Raw genomic sequence first — 16,733 nt, forward strand, 5'->3', positions numbered from 1 at the left:
TTGTGTGTGTGTGTGTGTGTTTTTAGTTGTGTGAGTGTGTATGTGCGTGTTCTTTAAGTGTGTCTGCGTTGTCTTCCATGTGTTGTAAGACTCACTTTTCACTTCTCCCATGGGCTGATGGTGGGTGGAATCTTTTTTTCTTCCCAATCGTATTTTTAGAAAAACAGAAAAAGCAATCAATCACCATGGGAAATGACAAATGACTTTGCGACAGAAACACTTTGCATGCGTCCTTCCTACGCCCCTCCCAGAAGGATGCGCTCCAGTCAGTGCCTAGTTCTGTTGACCCCTCCACCGTGCTAGCCTCCATGTTTTTGTTTTGGTATGTTTTCAAGCCTGGTCCTTCCTCTCTGGCCGCTCACCCCCAGGGGGTCCGTGCCCCCCCGCTGTGATACACACTGATTTAATTGGTCTCTTTTGATGAGCCATCTGGGCAACGCCATGCAGTCGCTTTTGTAGAGCTGTTCAAAGGCGGCATGTGCGCTTCGGCTACGTGCTAGGTAACTAGCACCTCTCGCTTTAATTAAGCTAGGTGTCGATGGTGGCGGGAAACATTCCGTCTGACCCCGCTCCGACACCGTCACAAAGGATTCAGACCATTTGGCAACAAGGTGGGCTCAACTACTGGAAGTCCTATTCTACCAAAGATATACTCTGGCATATAGCTGATATATAAAAATACTTCTACTACTAATACTATTCATTTTGCTGTGATTTAAAAATATGTTTTAATATGTAAAAGACTGTTTGAAAAGGCATATGAATCAAATAAGGAGGAAAATAAGGAATAAAACACTGGTGTTGTCTTTAAACAGTTTTTCCTCCTCCCTCCTCCCTCTGTCAAACCCCCCCCCCCTCCAGATGACCTGTCTTCAGGACTTCTTCGGGGAGGACGATGTGTTTGTCGCCTGTGGTCCAGAGAAGTACCACTACGCCCAGGATGACTTTGTGCTGGACCCCAGTGGTAAGGCTGCCACAGCCTTCATGACTGGTAGGTCTGACCTCCACCACCGCCCCTACAAGCATCCGCCCATCCCGTGTGTGTGTGTGTGTGTGTGTGTGTGTGTGTGTGTGTGTGTGTGTGTGGGTGTGTGTGTGTTGTGTGATATATAGGAGTCTTTCCTCTCCATTCTTCTCCTTGCTGTGGTGAAAGGAGCACTCTTTCCTTTAGGAAGTTGCCGGCTGGAAGATGTGGGAGGGGGTCATTTCCAGCCAAGTTTGTTTGTGAAGACCTTTATCAGTTTCAAAGACATCACCGCGCCCAATGCCCTTTAAAGGGCACGGAAAGCCATTCCAATCCAGATTTTCATTGTTTTCATTTGTTTGACGATTGGGAAAAATGCTTTTACGCTCTGCATTTCTGAAGGCATTTCCTGCCCACAAATCATTAGGGGAAGGGGGCTTTAGGGCTGGTGAGCTTTCGTCCAAAATGCTCTAATATCTAAGTTCATTATCTTCATAATATGTATAATATTATAATGGTAGAAATTACTTAGAAAGAAAATGCACAACCACACTAGCGAACTGACCTCCTAGATAGGCAGGCTGACAGGAACTGACCTGTTTAAACGATCAGTCCCATTCATAAAGTCGTAGCTCTGCAGTATTTCTAAATGGGGCTATAGTCTGCTGGGAGTGGAGACGAGAAGCTAACTTAAGAAGTTAGCGACCATTTGGCAAGTTTTCTTTATCGTCATATTTAATTTAGATTTAATTATCTACTTATGGGTAACTGTTGACATTGTAACTAATGTTGACAGTTTCTTCCGCTTCCGGACTGATTTTAAAGTGTGAATTAGGCCAAAATGTGTGGCAGTTGTTTTAAGGTCCCGTCCTACTTCGGTGCTCTGCTCCACTTTGAGGAGGAAGTAGGTCCAGGCAACCAGAGTAGGCCTCTGTGCGCACCTCCCTGGCGAAGCACCTCCAACACACACCCACGCACCCACGCACCCACCCACACATAAACTCTCCTCAACACGACAACTTTTACTCTTTGTTTCTGAGAAACTAGATGAAAACCTTTTTGAGGAGTAATACTCCTTGCATGAAGCACGTGTATCATGTGCGACACCGTTTCTCTGAGCGTATCGGACGTCTCATTGTATCGGATCCGTCGTGTGGTGATAACGGGCGTGACCCTGATGGTGTGTGTGTGGTGTGTGACCTGTGTGTCAGAATGTATGGTTGTTAACAAGTCTGTGTGTCATGGCACCACAGCCTCTCATTAGGTCTAGCGTGGTGGGGAATCCTGACGGTTTTACCGCACACTTCCATCTGCTGTGCCCACCCATAGTGCCAGGACAGCGCTGCTGCCTGCAGAAGACACGATAATTGTCCCCCACCTCCCCACCTCCCCCTCAGGCAATCCCATCCAGCCTCCACCATCTTTAATCTGTCTCATTGCTCTGCAGGGTTCACCGATTGCCTTATTATGCCGTGAAAATGATCGTCTATTGTCTGTATTGTCTATTGAAGTTACGTTTCAATTATATGCATGTTCTCATCTGAAATTCTAAAATGTATTTTGAAAGAGCAAAGTCTGCAGGCACACAGGGTCTACTTCCCTCAAGGTATCTAAACAATGTTAACGTTTTGAAAATAAACACCTTGGACTGAATATGCATGCATCTCTCTTTCCAATGTCTTCTTCAGTGCTAGTGTCTGGCCCTGGTTCTAGACAGCTTCAGCCCACACTGCTTTGCATGATCTGTGAATGAAGAGGATTGTTGTCAATCCTGGCTGTGTTTGTGTGTGTGTGTGTGTGTGTGTGTGTGTGTGTGTCCACAGAGTGCCGGGGGATGAGGTCATCGTCCCACACTCGCTCTGCCAGTGCCCACAGAGCCGGGGCCTCCAGGAGCCCGGGGCCCTCCCGACGCAGCAAGTCCCCGGGAGCAGGTGAGCCCCCCCCTTCAGACACCTTTCAGAACCCCTAATCCGGAACCCATCAGAACCCCCCCCCCCCTCAAGGAGTTCATCTCCTCTTATCTCAAGCCCAGTGTCACGTAGAACATGGCCATCTACAGCAGCAGATCATTCGGGGGAATTCATTGAATAAATAACCGTGTCATCTGAATGATTATTCTTCCGCACCAAGCTGAGCTTGAGGGGGATGACTTTGTTAATGAGGTTCCCGCGCGGTGCACTCAGACACGTCGACATCAGGCTGAGCAGTTTGGTGGGTTTCTTCACTGTGAAGCCGTCATGTCGGGGATAAAAGGACATGCTTTTCATAAGCTGACAGTGTAAGACAGCCCGTCTCTGGGGTGTCTGCGGGGAGACTCAGCCCTACAGCCTCACCATGAGATTAGACTTGTAAGTAGTTTTGGAAGAGAAAACGTGGGGCCGGCAATGGGATTACACATGGAAGACTCTGGGTATAATCCGCTGTGTTCTGGTTCGGCTGGATCCTCAATGTTTTCATTAGAGTTTGTTGTTGCGTCTTTTAGTGAGAAGACCCCTGAACTTCTCCACCAGCCAGTCCCCGCTCAGGTCCCCAGGTGAGTCTCCGCCTAATACTTCACCCTTCTGGATCCTTCTGCACGCCTTAACAAACAGCAGTCAGGTGGTAGTGAAAGAAACACCATGTCCACACATGATGGATAGTCTAGGTGTGTTCCGCTCCCAGTTTAATAGTTCTTGGTTTGATCCTCAATGTCTACCAGCATGCATAGACACTAAACGCTCATTAGGGACATGTACATACAAAGGAAATAAGTAGGTTGCTTTGAATTAAAGAATATACTGTAAGACTTAATACAAAATACTGTTCTTAAGTTCATGCATCATTATAAATAACTATAGCTACAACAACAAGAACATTATCAAAAGCCACCACTAATACTACTACTACTATTACTTCTGCTACTTCTGCTACTACTACGACTACTATTACTACCAGTACTTCTGCTACTACTACTTCAGCTACTACTACTACTACAACTAGTACTACTACTACTTCTGCCAATACTACTACTACTACACAACCACTGAACCCCTCAGCCATTGTAAACCCTAACCCGAATCCCAGGAGGACCGTGTATCACACACTCACACGCTCACACTCTCACACACACACACAACAGCTTGTGTGTGTAGGTGGTTCCAAGTTCTCCTCTCCAGACAAGAATAGATTTTCGAGATACGTCTCGCTTCTGTAAGAGAAAGGATCATCGCAGCTCCCGCTTTCAATACCACAGATGAAGAGGTGGAGGAGGTGGAGGAGGTGGAGGAGGTGGAGGAGGAGGTGGAGGAGGAGGAGGTGGAGGGTGCTTCAGGAACGATGCACAGGGCTGTGTGAATGAATCATTTCAACAACCCGAGGCTTTCACCTCCTCAACAATGGTGTATGGGCTACCATCGCTCCTTTCAGGCAGTGAGGTGGACTTATGTTTAGTCCACTATGGACACTCCACACCAGGCCCCTAGCAGAGGGGCTACTGATACAGCCATTGGCGTCTCATATTGATTCACTAAATAGTCTATGTATGAACCCACTAAAGAAAGGTATTTTGGATTGTGGATTATTTTGGCCACAAGTAAAACTTTTATGGAAAGCCGCCACGTTTTAGCTTGGATTCGGTGCTTGGACTGCACGCCTTGTATGGCTTATCCTCCTCCTGTCTTAGGCGTGTTACAGCAGCAGTACCGCCAAGACATCTGTGGCCCCAGCAGGGGTTGGCTCATCAGCCAGGTAGACTGTGAGGGCCCGCTGAGGAGGGGCACGAAGAGCTGCATTCACCACTACAGCTTTCTACTTGCTGTATTTTTATTCATCTAAGGTTGATTTGAATAGGGGCAGATACAGAAGCATAGAGTGTGAGACAGTCGTTCGATGTTTGGATCGTGATGTTCTTAGCCAAAGCTACGGGCTCAGTTATCTATCCTTCACACACATAGAGACTCTTTGTCTTTGTGTGCGTCTCTCTCTCTCTCTCACTCACTCACTCACTCACTCACTCACTCACTCACTCACTCACTCACTCACTCACATAGAATTTGCATTTGCATTTGCATGCCAAATGTAAAGACTTTTCAATGATAATGACATTGAATACACGCAAGTAGTTTCAGGACAAGAACCCTTCAAATGAGTAGAAAGTGCATAATAACAACTCCATGTGTTTAGAGACAACCGCTAAATGATAGAATGGAGGTCCAGGAGCTTGTTCGGTTTTATCCTTGTGATTTAGGCTCAAGCACCCCCATAGACACGCACACACTGGCCCCGAATCCTCTTACTTCTGGGGACATTCAATGACAGGCAATTCACTTGGGCAGCTTTTCCCAAGTCCCACTCTTCCTGCTGTTACAGCGTTTCCCACTCTCCCTCACTGTGTCCCCTCTCCCCTTCTGTAGTTAACGGGGGTCCGGCCAGCCAGATCTCCACTCCGAGGTCCACCAAGTCCTCGAGCCCCTCCCCCACCGGCCCCCACACAATGCAGGGATTTAAGGTGGGTCACACACACACACACACACACACACACACACACACACACACACACACACACACACACCCTCACACACACACACACACACACACACCCTCACACACACACACACACCCTCACACATACCTACATCCGACTTACACCCAGACCATTTCTATGTATGGACACACAGCAGGTGCCTTTGCTCTCAGGCTGAATAATAGATGGTGAGGTGGGTCTGCACCAGCGCACCAGGAGCACCTTGGTGAGGGGGCAGAGTGGAGCAGGGCACCTGCTGCATAATGGAAAGGGTTCCTCTGCTGCTTTGGTCCTGGCCGGGCACCATGGCTTTTAAAATAGGGATATCTGTCCCCACGTTGGGCGGCGTCTGCGCCAGGGGTCGTCACACATTATGCATGCCGTTTCAGCACCTTTAGGGGCTTTCTGCGCTCAGGTGAACACGTGGTCCCACGGTGTCATAGACGCACTGACCTTGTGTACTTGTTAAGCGGGACCTTCCCCTTCGCATGGTGGGTTAGGAGAGGATACGTGCACACCCAAGCTCTGGGGAACCGCAAGCTCCTCAGGGAAGGTGTTCCGCGTAGCTGGGGATCCGCATTCATTTGTTTATTGCAGTCATTGCATGACTCACACATCGGCGTGTGCCATATGCCACACAAGTATAATATGGGACATCTGGTATATGCTCAACGTAGATGTTGTACCCTGTGTAATTGTATACTCGGTTTAATTACCTTGCTGGGTTTAGTTACAGAGCCTGCCGTAGCACCGGCAGCTAAATGTTGCGTCACTGCAGTGTTTTCACGGCTATGTTTTTAACTCTTTCTTCTCCTACTCGTCCAGGTTCTGCCATCACACCACGCCTCGGCCCCCAACATCAACGGCTCCTCCAACCACCACCACCGCCACCACCCCCAGGAACACACCACCCCCAGCCCTGAGGGTAGCCCTCTCCTCTCCTGTCCCCTCCTCTTCTCCTCACCTCCTCTCATCTCCTTCACATTATCCTTCTCCTCTTGTCTCCTCTCCTGTCCTCTCCTGTCCTCTTGTCTCCTTTCCTATCCTCTCCTCTCCTTCACGTTATCCTTCTCCGCTCTCCTCTCTTATCTCTCCTCTGATCCTCCACCCCCACTCTCTCCCCTCTCCCCTCTCTTTCCTCTCCCCCTCTCTCTCCATCCTCCCCTCCCCCTCTCTTTCCTCTCCCCTCTCTCTCTATCCTCCCCTCTCTCCCCTCCCCCTCTCTTTCATCTCCCCCTCTCTCTCTATCCTCCCCTCTCTCCCCTCCCCCCTCTCTTTCCTCTCCCCTCTCGCTCTATCCTCCCCTCTCTCCCCTCCCCCCTCTCTTTCCTCTCCCCTCTCGCTCTATCCTCCCCTCTCTCCCCTCCCCCCTCTCTTTCCTCTCCCCCTCTCGCTCTATCCTCCCCTCTCTCCCCTCCCCCCTCTCTTTCCTCTCCCCTCTCTCTCTATCCTCCCCTCTCTCCCCTCCCCCCTCTCTTTCCTCTCCCTTCTCTCTCTATTCTCCTCTCTCTCCCCTCCCCCCTCTCTTTCCTCTCCCCTCTCTCTCTATCCTCCTCTCTCTCCATCCTCCTCTCCCCTCCCTCCCCAGTTTTTATTTCTGCTGACTCATTTACCCGCTCCACAACCTCACTGTATTACATAAGCCCTAAACCCAGACAACCTCATACTGACACTGACAGTTATGACATCCGAACAGACACACGCACATACACAGACACACACAGATACACAGACACATGCAGACACATCAAATTCTGGCTGAAATACTGCAGCCCAGTAGGATGGGGGTCAGAGTCATGACTTTGGGATTTGTCTGGACTATCTGCATACGACTACGGCTAGGACATCCAACTCACTTCTGCCGGAGTAGACGGGGGTTACGCTCAGGCAGCCAGGCAGCGTGGGGGGCTATTGGTTGTGTGGTGTTTCCTGCTTTAACACCCCCCCCCCCCCCCCCCCCCCCCCCCCCCCCCCCCCCCCCCCCTCAACAGTCAACGGCAACGGCTGTCTGCCCTCCTCGTCCCCCATCCTGGACAAGTACGAGGTCGGTAAGGTCATTGGAGACGGGAACTTCGCCGTGGTCAAAGAGTGCGTGGAGCGGTAGGTGGAGTGCGTTTTTCCACACGCACGCTAATATCATGGACACATGCACACATGCACCACACTAATATCATGGACACATGCACACATGCACCACACTAATATCATGGACACATGCACAAATGCACCACACTGATATCATGGACACATGCACCACACTAACATCATGGACACATGCACCACACGGATATCATGGACACATGTACACATGCACCACACTAATGCCCATAGTCACTCTCACAAACTTTCATCGACACCTAACCCCCTTCAGTGAATGACCTGGGCAGGTAGAGAGCTGTAAGCTACAGCTGAGCAAGCTGCGGTTGGTGTACCATCTGTGGCAGCTCTTGGGTGTGTGGTGAAGCTGACTTTATAAGCCTCTTTAGAAATGAAAGTACATAAAAACATTCCTTCATTGGCTTATAAAATGTTTAATATTTAGTGGTGTGTGTGTGTGTGTGTGTGTGTGTGTGTGTGTGTGTGTGTGTGTGTGTGTGTGTGTGTGTGTGTGTGTGTATGTTAAGGTTAGGTGTCCCTGACATTTCATTTAGCCCCGGCTGAAGCAGGTTTAATGTGTGGACTTGGAACATTGGATACAAGCCGAGAGCTGTTATTAGTGAGGACTTTCCTCTCAAGTGTGCGTGTGTGTGTGTCCTCTTAATTTCATTGTGTGTGAAGTACTTTCTGTGTGCAGCGTGTTTGTTTATGTATGTGTGTGTCATTAGGAGGGGTCTACAACACAGAGGGTATTGTGTGGATCAGTCAACAGAGTGTATTGTGTTGGGTGTGTGTGTGCACAGGGCAACAGGAAAAGAGTACGCGCTGAAGATCATTGACAAGGCCAAGTGCACAGGGAAGGTAGGCCTGGTTTCGCTCTTCTTCTCCTTCTTTCTTTCTCTCTCTTTTTTCCTTCTTTCTTTCTTTCCCTCTCTTTCTTTTTGTCTTTCGCACACACACACGCAGATACACTGACAGACATGCACACACATATAAACATGCAGACACACACACACACACACACACACAGATACACTGACAGACATGCACACACATATAAACATGCAGACACACACACACACACACGCACACACACACATATAAACATGCAGACACACACACACACACACACACACACACACATATAAACATGCAGACACACACTCACACACACACACACACACACACACTCTAGGCCACACCATTCTAGACCATTCTCTTTGAAACCAACCAGAGGGTCATGGGTTTATGTTTCTCTGTGAATTATTCACAGCACCGCAGGGGCCGGTGAGTCTCTGATCCCCCCCGCGAGAAGAGTGACACCGCTCCTGCTTTATTCATCACCCTCCATCCATGATCTACACCTGCCTCTGTGCACTTAGACACCATGGCGCACACACACACAAACAAACACACACACAAAAAACCAACACCTAAACAACAAACACACGCACACTCAGTCAGTGACGCAGCATCTATAATCCATAAGCATATAGCATCTAGAATTTGAACAACACATATATATTACAACACAAACATAGATATTTATGTTTATTATATGGGTTATCTTATCCTTTGCATCCTTTGCATTGCATGATAATGGAGTGCATCTGATGCATTTCTCTCTCTCTCTCTCTCTCTCTCTCTGTATGGGTTACCTATGTCTCTCTTTCTGCAGGAGCACCTGATAGAGAATGAGGTGGCGGTGCTGAGGAGGGTGAAGCACCCTAACATCATCATGCTGATGGAGGAGGTGGACAGCCCCACTGAACTCTGCCTGGTCATGGAGCTGGTCAAGGTCACTGTTATACTCACTCTGTACCCCCCCCCACCCCAACCCCTAACCCTGTTAAACGAGACACTCTGTCTCTGTACCTGTTACATGTGTATTCCGAGGTTAATTAGGTTGATCATGGTCTCTGTCATGTTGGGATAACTGCATCTCCTGTCAGATGAAAGAGTGAGGGACTGTTTGATTCTGATTGGTTACAGTCACTCTGTCTACTTCCTCCTTTGAATATCACACACTAATGTAAATACTGTGATGTAGTCAAACTACCAGTGAAATAATACCGTTCAGTCCCTGAGCCCTTTAATCATCGCTAACTGACCGTGAGTCAACACAGACACAGTTATTGTGGAGCAGGTTGGGGTTAGACAACTTGGTTTAACGCACACATTCAATGTTTATAAATGTAGAGCTGGGGTGATAGAACTCAGAGCCTCTCAGCTAGCAGCAGACTATCCCAACACACAGAGTCCACCAACCTTCAACCAGACTGGATGAAGCTGTTGTCTTCATTGTATCCCCCCTTGGGATGAATAAAGTACCCGCCTAATCCCTCTCCTCTTCTGCAGGGGGGGGATCTGTTTGACGCCATCACGTCTTCGGCTAAGTACACGGAGCGCGACGCCAGCGGCATGGTGTACAACCTGGCCGGGGCCCTCAAGTACCTGCACGGCATGAACATAGTGCACCGGGACGTGAAGCCAGAGAACCTGCTGGTTAGAGCTGCAATGTACACGCACATGCGTGCAGGCACGCACAGAACACAGACACACAAACACAAACACATGCCCGCTGACTTGCTGCACCTATGCACAAATACGCAATCAATAAATGTTCACCCACACACACACACACACACACACACACACACACACACACACACACACACACACACACACACACAGAAAGATGCAGCACAGTAAGTAATTAACGTGTGTGTGTGTGTGTGTGTGTGTGTGTGTGGCTGTGTGTGTGTGTGTGTGTGTGTGTGTCCGTCCTCCAGGTGTTTGAGTACCCGGACGGCACCAAGTCCCTGAAGCTGGGGGACTTTGGTCTGGCCACGGTGGTGGAGGGGCCCCTCTACACCGTGTGTGGGACCCCCACCTACGTAGCCCCCGAGATCATCTCAGAGACCGGGTACCACGGCTTTAATCAGCAATAAGATGATCAATATGATGATCAATACGTTTATTTAAATAAGATGATCAATATAATGATCAATACGTTTATTTAAATAAGATGATCAATATAATGATCAATACGTTTATTTAAATAAGATGATCAATATCATGATCAATGCTGTATGTCTGTTTAATTAAGATGATCAATATCATGATCAATGCGTCTATTTAATGACACTGGGTGCACTATATGAGCCTGCTTATCTCGAGATCAAATAGAATCATTATTAAGTGTGAATTAGTAAATCATAGGGATAATCTTTTATTCATAGTGTCTATTAGATACTCTAGTTGGATAGGAAATTATGCACTATTTATAAAGCACTGGATTTAACTCAAAATAATTGCATTGATTTTGTAGTTAAAATGATTTTTCATTAGGGTTTCTGGTAAATTGTATTAGTATATTATTGTTATCCACGTTGGATAACTATAAAACTTCGACACTCTGACCGTTTGTCGTTCCCCCCCCCCCCCAGGTACGGGCTGAAGGTGGACGCCTGGGCGGCCGGGGTCATCACCTACATCCTGCTGTGTGGCTTCCCCCCCTTCAGAAGGTGATCTGTTCCCACCCACACCTTCCCCTCCTGCCTCACACACCATTAGCATTTCACCAGCGCTTAACCAAACCACAGACCAACATTTCCGTTGCCTCCCTCCTGTTCCATATTCATCAATATCCCCCATTCATCAATACATATTCATGAGATGCAAATGAGGGTGTGGCGGGACATGGGCGTTCGTACCTTGCTCATTATCACATGCATGATCCTGCTGGGTATTAATGCAGGATCATGCATATGATGACAGTGGCTGTGATGAAGAGGGGGCAGACAGAGTGTGACACAATACTGCCATAGCACATGAGTTCACCGTCAGAACTTCATCTCTCAATCTCAACATGGTTTCATTACAAGATCATAACTATACTCATTGTGGCTGAATAGCGACAGTTTGAGCAGCTCTTGAATGTTTTACGTGAAGAAAGCATGCAGCATATTTTTCGCTATACACCGTATATATATACTGTATATATATATTTATATATATATATGATGGTGGTGGTGTCTCTGTGCCCCAGTGAGAGCAATCACCAGGAGGATCTGTTTGAGCAGATCCTGGAGGGCCGCTTGGAATACCCCAGCCCATACTGGGACCTCATCAGCCACTCCGTCAAGGTCAGAACCACTGACACACACACACACAGATACATACATACATAGACTCTCTCCCACTCTCTTTCACTCTCTCACACAGACACACCTCCCAGCACTGGGGCGAAGCCGTAATCAGTGTCTCAGTGACAGCCTCTAGTTAGCATCGCTAGACCAAACCGCTGTTTACCCCAGCAGCAGTCTGGGCGCTGACACAAGGACAGAGTCGCAGTACCTAGAGTGTGTTTATATATGTGTATGTATATGTATATATATATATAGAACCTTGCCCTCATTGGTATTCCTTTGGCAATGTAAAGATGTAAGCCATAACGCCTGGGACTCAATGTGACTGACTTGTGCAGTGTGATAGAAGCCTGGCCTATCGTGTGTGTGTGTGTGTGTGTGTGTGTGTGTGTGTGTGTGTGTGTGTGTGTGTGTGTGTGTGTGTGTGTGTGTGTGTGTGTGTGTGTGTGTGTGTGTGTGTGTGTGTGTGTGTGTGTGTGTGTGCGCGTGCGGGGGTCAAACTCAACACTGTGTCCCTCCTCAGGAGCTGATTGCCCATCTGCTGCGGGTGGACCCCGAGGAGCGCTACTCAGCACAGGACGTCCTGTCCCACCCCTGGATCACCGCCAACCACAGCACCCCGACCGTGAGCCATTACTGCGTGATGATTGGTCCGAGCGTGCCCGTGACGTCAGCCTCGCAGTATGATGCGGGCAGGGTGGTTTTAGTGTGATGGGTGTTTAGACTTTCCGTCGATAGCCTAAGCTGTAGGCATCCTTGAGCCAGATGACCACTACCTGCTCCTTCATGAAGCGCTCTGAATTCACTGCAGGTTTCTCCTTGATGATGAGGGTCTTTTTTCCTTGTCCTTTAGGGGGCTTAGGGTGATGAGGTGTGGTAGGATGTGGGGCCTGTGAAGAGGGCTATATAAATACAATTGATTTGACTGTAAGTCAAAGCCACTTTGAGGTGTAATTTTTTAGTGATCGCTTTATCGTGTGTGTCTCTGTGCGTGTTTGCCTTTGCCTGTGTGTGTGTGTGTGTGTGTGTGTGTGCACCTGTGTATACATGCATGTGTGTGCGTGTTCATGTGTGTGCGTGACCAGGAGCACACAGCCCTAGAGAACAACATGAAGGTGGAGGTGTCAGGTAAACTGAAGACGCATTTCAACACGATGCCAAAGAACAACAACACCACCGCGGGTGTGTCAGTCATCATGGTGAGCAATGTCGCCGTGGTAACGCCATCCCCTTGGTTACCCCATCGATATGATAAAACCCTGTCCTCTACGAGCTTCCTTCATTTGCATGTTCATAAACCAACTGCTCTTGGCCCTTCCTCCAAATAATCTCATCACTTTCAGCAGATCAGCACATGTACAGCAGGGACTTTTGTCAAAGCCAAAGCAGTATTTGAATGCCAGCATTTTGTTAATTATAATGCAAGCTCCTTTTAACAAAAACGCAAGAAAGATGATGACATCATTGCACAAAATTGAACCGAAGAGGAAAGATTAGCTTTGAGGGTAATATTGATATTCTCTCAAACAAAACCTTACAGAAGGAGGTCTTCCTATAATAATAATGATAATAATAATGGTTGCCATTTTCCTGGTTGCCATTTTTGAGGGCTAGCCCCCTAAAGCCACCTATCATTTCATATTGTAGTTATGTGGGATGGATGTCTGAATGGAAATGGAGGAATGGGTTATGAAATGTTCAGTGGAAATATTTCTTAATCAGGCTTTTCCAAAGCTCCCCAAACAGGGACCTTTGACCTCACAGAGATCAGCTGCACAGCTTGACCAGTCTGTTGGTTACATCCAGTCTCTCGCTCTCTCTTCTGTATCTACCTGCGACTCTTTCCACCCCTTGCCACACCCAGCAGTCAGGCTTGATGTTCTTTCATGTTATATATTGAACTCAAACTTAAGCTATTCTGAGGGACAGACTTCAGAGGAAGATCAATTTTCCATTTACCTTGTTAATCCCCCCAGCCCACCACCAATGCTGATTACCAAAAAAGTATCCATGAGATGTGCATGGAATCAATGTCATCGTAGTCCTGTAACACTGCGGTGGACCACCGCACGGTAGATATCCCTTTGAAATTGGGTTTGATTTCATACCGAGAAGCCTCATTTTGATGTCAATCTTATTTGACAGTTTGAGGTGTAAGAGGAGGGGTGGGGGGCGTGGTTTTATGGGCTTGGGTCCTCCCCCATCACCCTTCCCCATTATCCTCCCCCAACCGCCCTCTGGCCGGCCAGGACCACAGGGGACACCCAGAACTGGGTACACACTTCATACCTCCCATCCCCCACTCTCTCTCTCCTCTCTTCCTCATCCTCCCTGCATCTCATAAGCTTCTTTCTCTGTCCTTCTCTCTCTCTCTCTCTCTCTCTCTCGCAGCCTCTGAAAAGATTGATCTTCTCTCCCTAATGAACTGCTGTGGACCATTAATCTTTTTATTATGCTGCAGTGGATCGCAAACAAAGACGACAGGATTCTTCTTCTTCTTCACTCTTTCAACCATTTGTTTTATATATATTGGTCAACATGTCTGCAGAGAATATTCCTGCAAGTAACTCGATATAGCTCTGGTAAAGAGCACTGAAGTCGTGTTTGAGTTTCATGATATGTACAGTGTATCCTGTTTAGACCACTTGGAGTGGTTTCAACTGTAAAATGCTTTTACGCTGTTCTAGCTTGTTGTGGTGCTGTGCTGCCACCTTGTGGGTATAAGCGGTCATTGCATTACTGCTGCCACGGTGGCACAAAAGGAAACTGAAATCATGATGCCTATCCAAGTTACCTTGGACACCCTGAATCCAAGTGGCCTTGGATGAAAGATCACCACTCACATTTCAAAGCTACTGCTTCCATAAACGCTTACCCAATGCACATTCAGAAATGTGTATGACATTGCCACCCATATTCTGCTGCCATGAATTAGTCACAAACTAGTCTTCACTCAGCGAGTATGTTCCAGCTCAGCCTCTTTTCAAACTTAAATTATTTCCTGTAATGTGTTCACAACTGTAGAGGTCTTTGCTGGAACAACATCTTTATTCAGTTTTTATTGTTTTGTCTCTTTCTGTGTGAAGTTGTAAGCCTAGACTCTGTCCTTTTTCTTTTTGCTTCTTCCTTTCACTCTCCAAATCCATCCTGCGTGCATGTCCACCATCAGAGTTAGCTCCACGGCGCTGGTATGTACTAACGACATCTCGCTACGCCTGCCTCATCTGCTGCTATTGCTATCACTGCACAGAGAGAACATGGGACACCACACCACCATCTGGCCCCTAGGCCACACACATTTTGAATTGACTTGGTTGTTAATGGGCCCCTGTTTTACCACCTGGTTTAAAATCGACCCTGTAGTGACATCACACGTGGGTGTGTCCAGACAGATGTATAATGGGTTGATCAGCCCACCAGTTGGTACAGTACACTGGGTAAGTTGGTAAAATAGGGGTCCTTTAAGTTACACCATGATACTATTTTGGAACTGATACAGAAAAAAAAGAAAGAAAAAAAAGTAAACTAAAAAGTTTAAAGTTTGTCGTTCTCATTTTCCAAATCTGTGTAAATTTTGGATTTTACTTATCCTCTGCTTTGGGTCAGTCTAGTGCCTCGTATGTTCTATAGCTGTTATCTGCTTTCATTAAGGTTGTCCAGCTTCCTAACGCTTTCCCATTCATAGCACTTAAGGATGAATCTTTTCTGTAGTCATGAAAAGTGAGGCTGAAAGCATTTAATCCATGAGGGAAAATGCAATCTAAAGGTAGGCTACTGGATTCAAACCCCAACCTAAGCATAGCCTAAACGTCTATGAGCAAGATTCCCTAAATCGCTTCAGAGGAAACGTTGGCTAAAATGACAAAGTAGTAAAAGTTAAATTAAATGATGAAGATACAGCAGCCAGTCACAAGCGGCCTGACTGGTGTCTGTTTGCTTTGTTCTGCCAGAACACGGCCCTGGACAAGGAGGGCATCCATCTGACCGGCCCTCGTGGCCACGGAGACCAAACCATGCCATTGTCGCCGGGCAAGAACGTCCCTCCTGCCAAAGTGGCAGACCCCGGCAAAGAATCGCTGACCCTCACGCACTCTGCTCCTCGACCGGCGTCTCCAACCAAACCTGCTGAGCTCCAACCCCCCAGGGAACAGGACCCCTGGGCTGCCCCCCTGGTGGAGCCCAGGGGGCCTGAGGCGGCACCACCCTCACCCCCCATGGACTGCTGCTGTCCCCCTGCTTCTCCCCCCGCTCCTTCAGAGGGGCTGTGTGCGTCCACCTCTCCTACGCCCACCGGCCACCAGGACTCCCCCGTGGGAGACATCCAGCCTCCCGCCTCCCCCCCGGCTCCTCTGCACCAAGACCCGCAAGTGGCCATGCCTTCACCACCCCCCCCCCCCGGCCCTCCTCCCCTGCTCCCCACAAACCGCCCCCGCCAGCCCCCCCTGCTGCCCCAACCCCTCCTCTCCCATCAAAGCAGCTCCTACTCCCCTCCCTTCACCAGCCAAACTAGATTCTCCTCCACCCTCCTCTCCTACTCCTCCCACCTCCTCTCCCTCCAAACCAGCTCCTTCTCCTCCCCCTTCACCAGCCAAACTAGATCCTCCTCCACCCTCCTCTCCTACTCCTCCCGCCTCCTCTCCTACTCCTCCCACCTCCTCTCCCTCCAAACCAGCTCCTTCTCCTCCCCCTTCACCGAGCAAACTAGATCCTCCTCCCACCTCCTCTCCAACCAAAGCAGAATTTCCTCCTCCCTTCTCTCCCACCAACGAACCACCTTCTCCACCTCCCCCCCTCCTCTCCTACTCCTTCCCCCCTCCTCTCCCTCCAAACCAGCTCCTTCCCCTCCCCCCTCTCTCCTTCTCCGACCTCCTCTCCTACTCCCTCTGTCCTCCAAACCAGCTCCTTCTCCTCCCCATTCACCGACCAAACTAGATTCTCCTCACACCTCCTCTCTTAGTCCCAACTCCTCTCCAAACCAAAGGAGAATCTCCTCCTCCCCTTCCTCTCCCATCAAAGCTTC

The 16,733-nt window shown here is 48.5% G+C and overlaps 1 protein-coding gene across 1 annotated transcript in view; it reads left to right on the forward strand.

The window, feature by feature from the left end:
• dclk2a (doublecortin-like kinase 2a) overlaps positions 1-15,800 on the forward strand; it is a 33,676-nt gene extending 17,876 nt beyond the window's left edge. Inside the window, exons 3-18 of the mRNA XM_079728924.1 lie at positions 862-991; positions 2,788-2,895; positions 3,447-3,497; positions 5,356-5,450; positions 6,291-6,390; positions 7,457-7,565; positions 8,366-8,423; positions 9,241-9,360; positions 9,921-10,067; positions 10,355-10,488; positions 11,012-11,089; positions 11,614-11,710; positions 12,237-12,338; positions 12,799-12,912; positions 14,883-14,901; positions 15,664-15,800. Coding sequence (XP_079585050.1) covers positions 862-991; positions 2,788-2,895; positions 3,447-3,497; positions 5,356-5,450; positions 6,291-6,390; positions 7,457-7,565; positions 8,366-8,423; positions 9,241-9,360; positions 9,921-10,067; positions 10,355-10,488; positions 11,012-11,089; positions 11,614-11,710; positions 12,237-12,338; positions 12,799-12,912; positions 14,883-14,888 — 1,449 coding nt within the window. The 3' untranslated portion in view covers positions 14,889-14,901; positions 15,664-15,800. The remainder of the gene's footprint in view (positions 1-861; positions 992-2,787; positions 2,896-3,446; positions 3,498-5,355; positions 5,451-6,290; positions 6,391-7,456; positions 7,566-8,365; positions 8,424-9,240; positions 9,361-9,920; positions 10,068-10,354; positions 10,489-11,011; positions 11,090-11,613; positions 11,711-12,236; positions 12,339-12,798; positions 12,913-14,882; positions 14,902-15,663) is intronic.
• The last annotated feature ends 933 nt before the right edge of the window (positions 15,801-16,733 follow it).

Source organism: Pollachius pollachius (assembly GCF_949987615.1).
Source record: "Pollachius pollachius genome assembly, chromosome: 2".
NCBI lineage: Eukaryota > Metazoa > Chordata > Actinopteri > Gadiformes > Gadidae > Pollachius > Pollachius pollachius.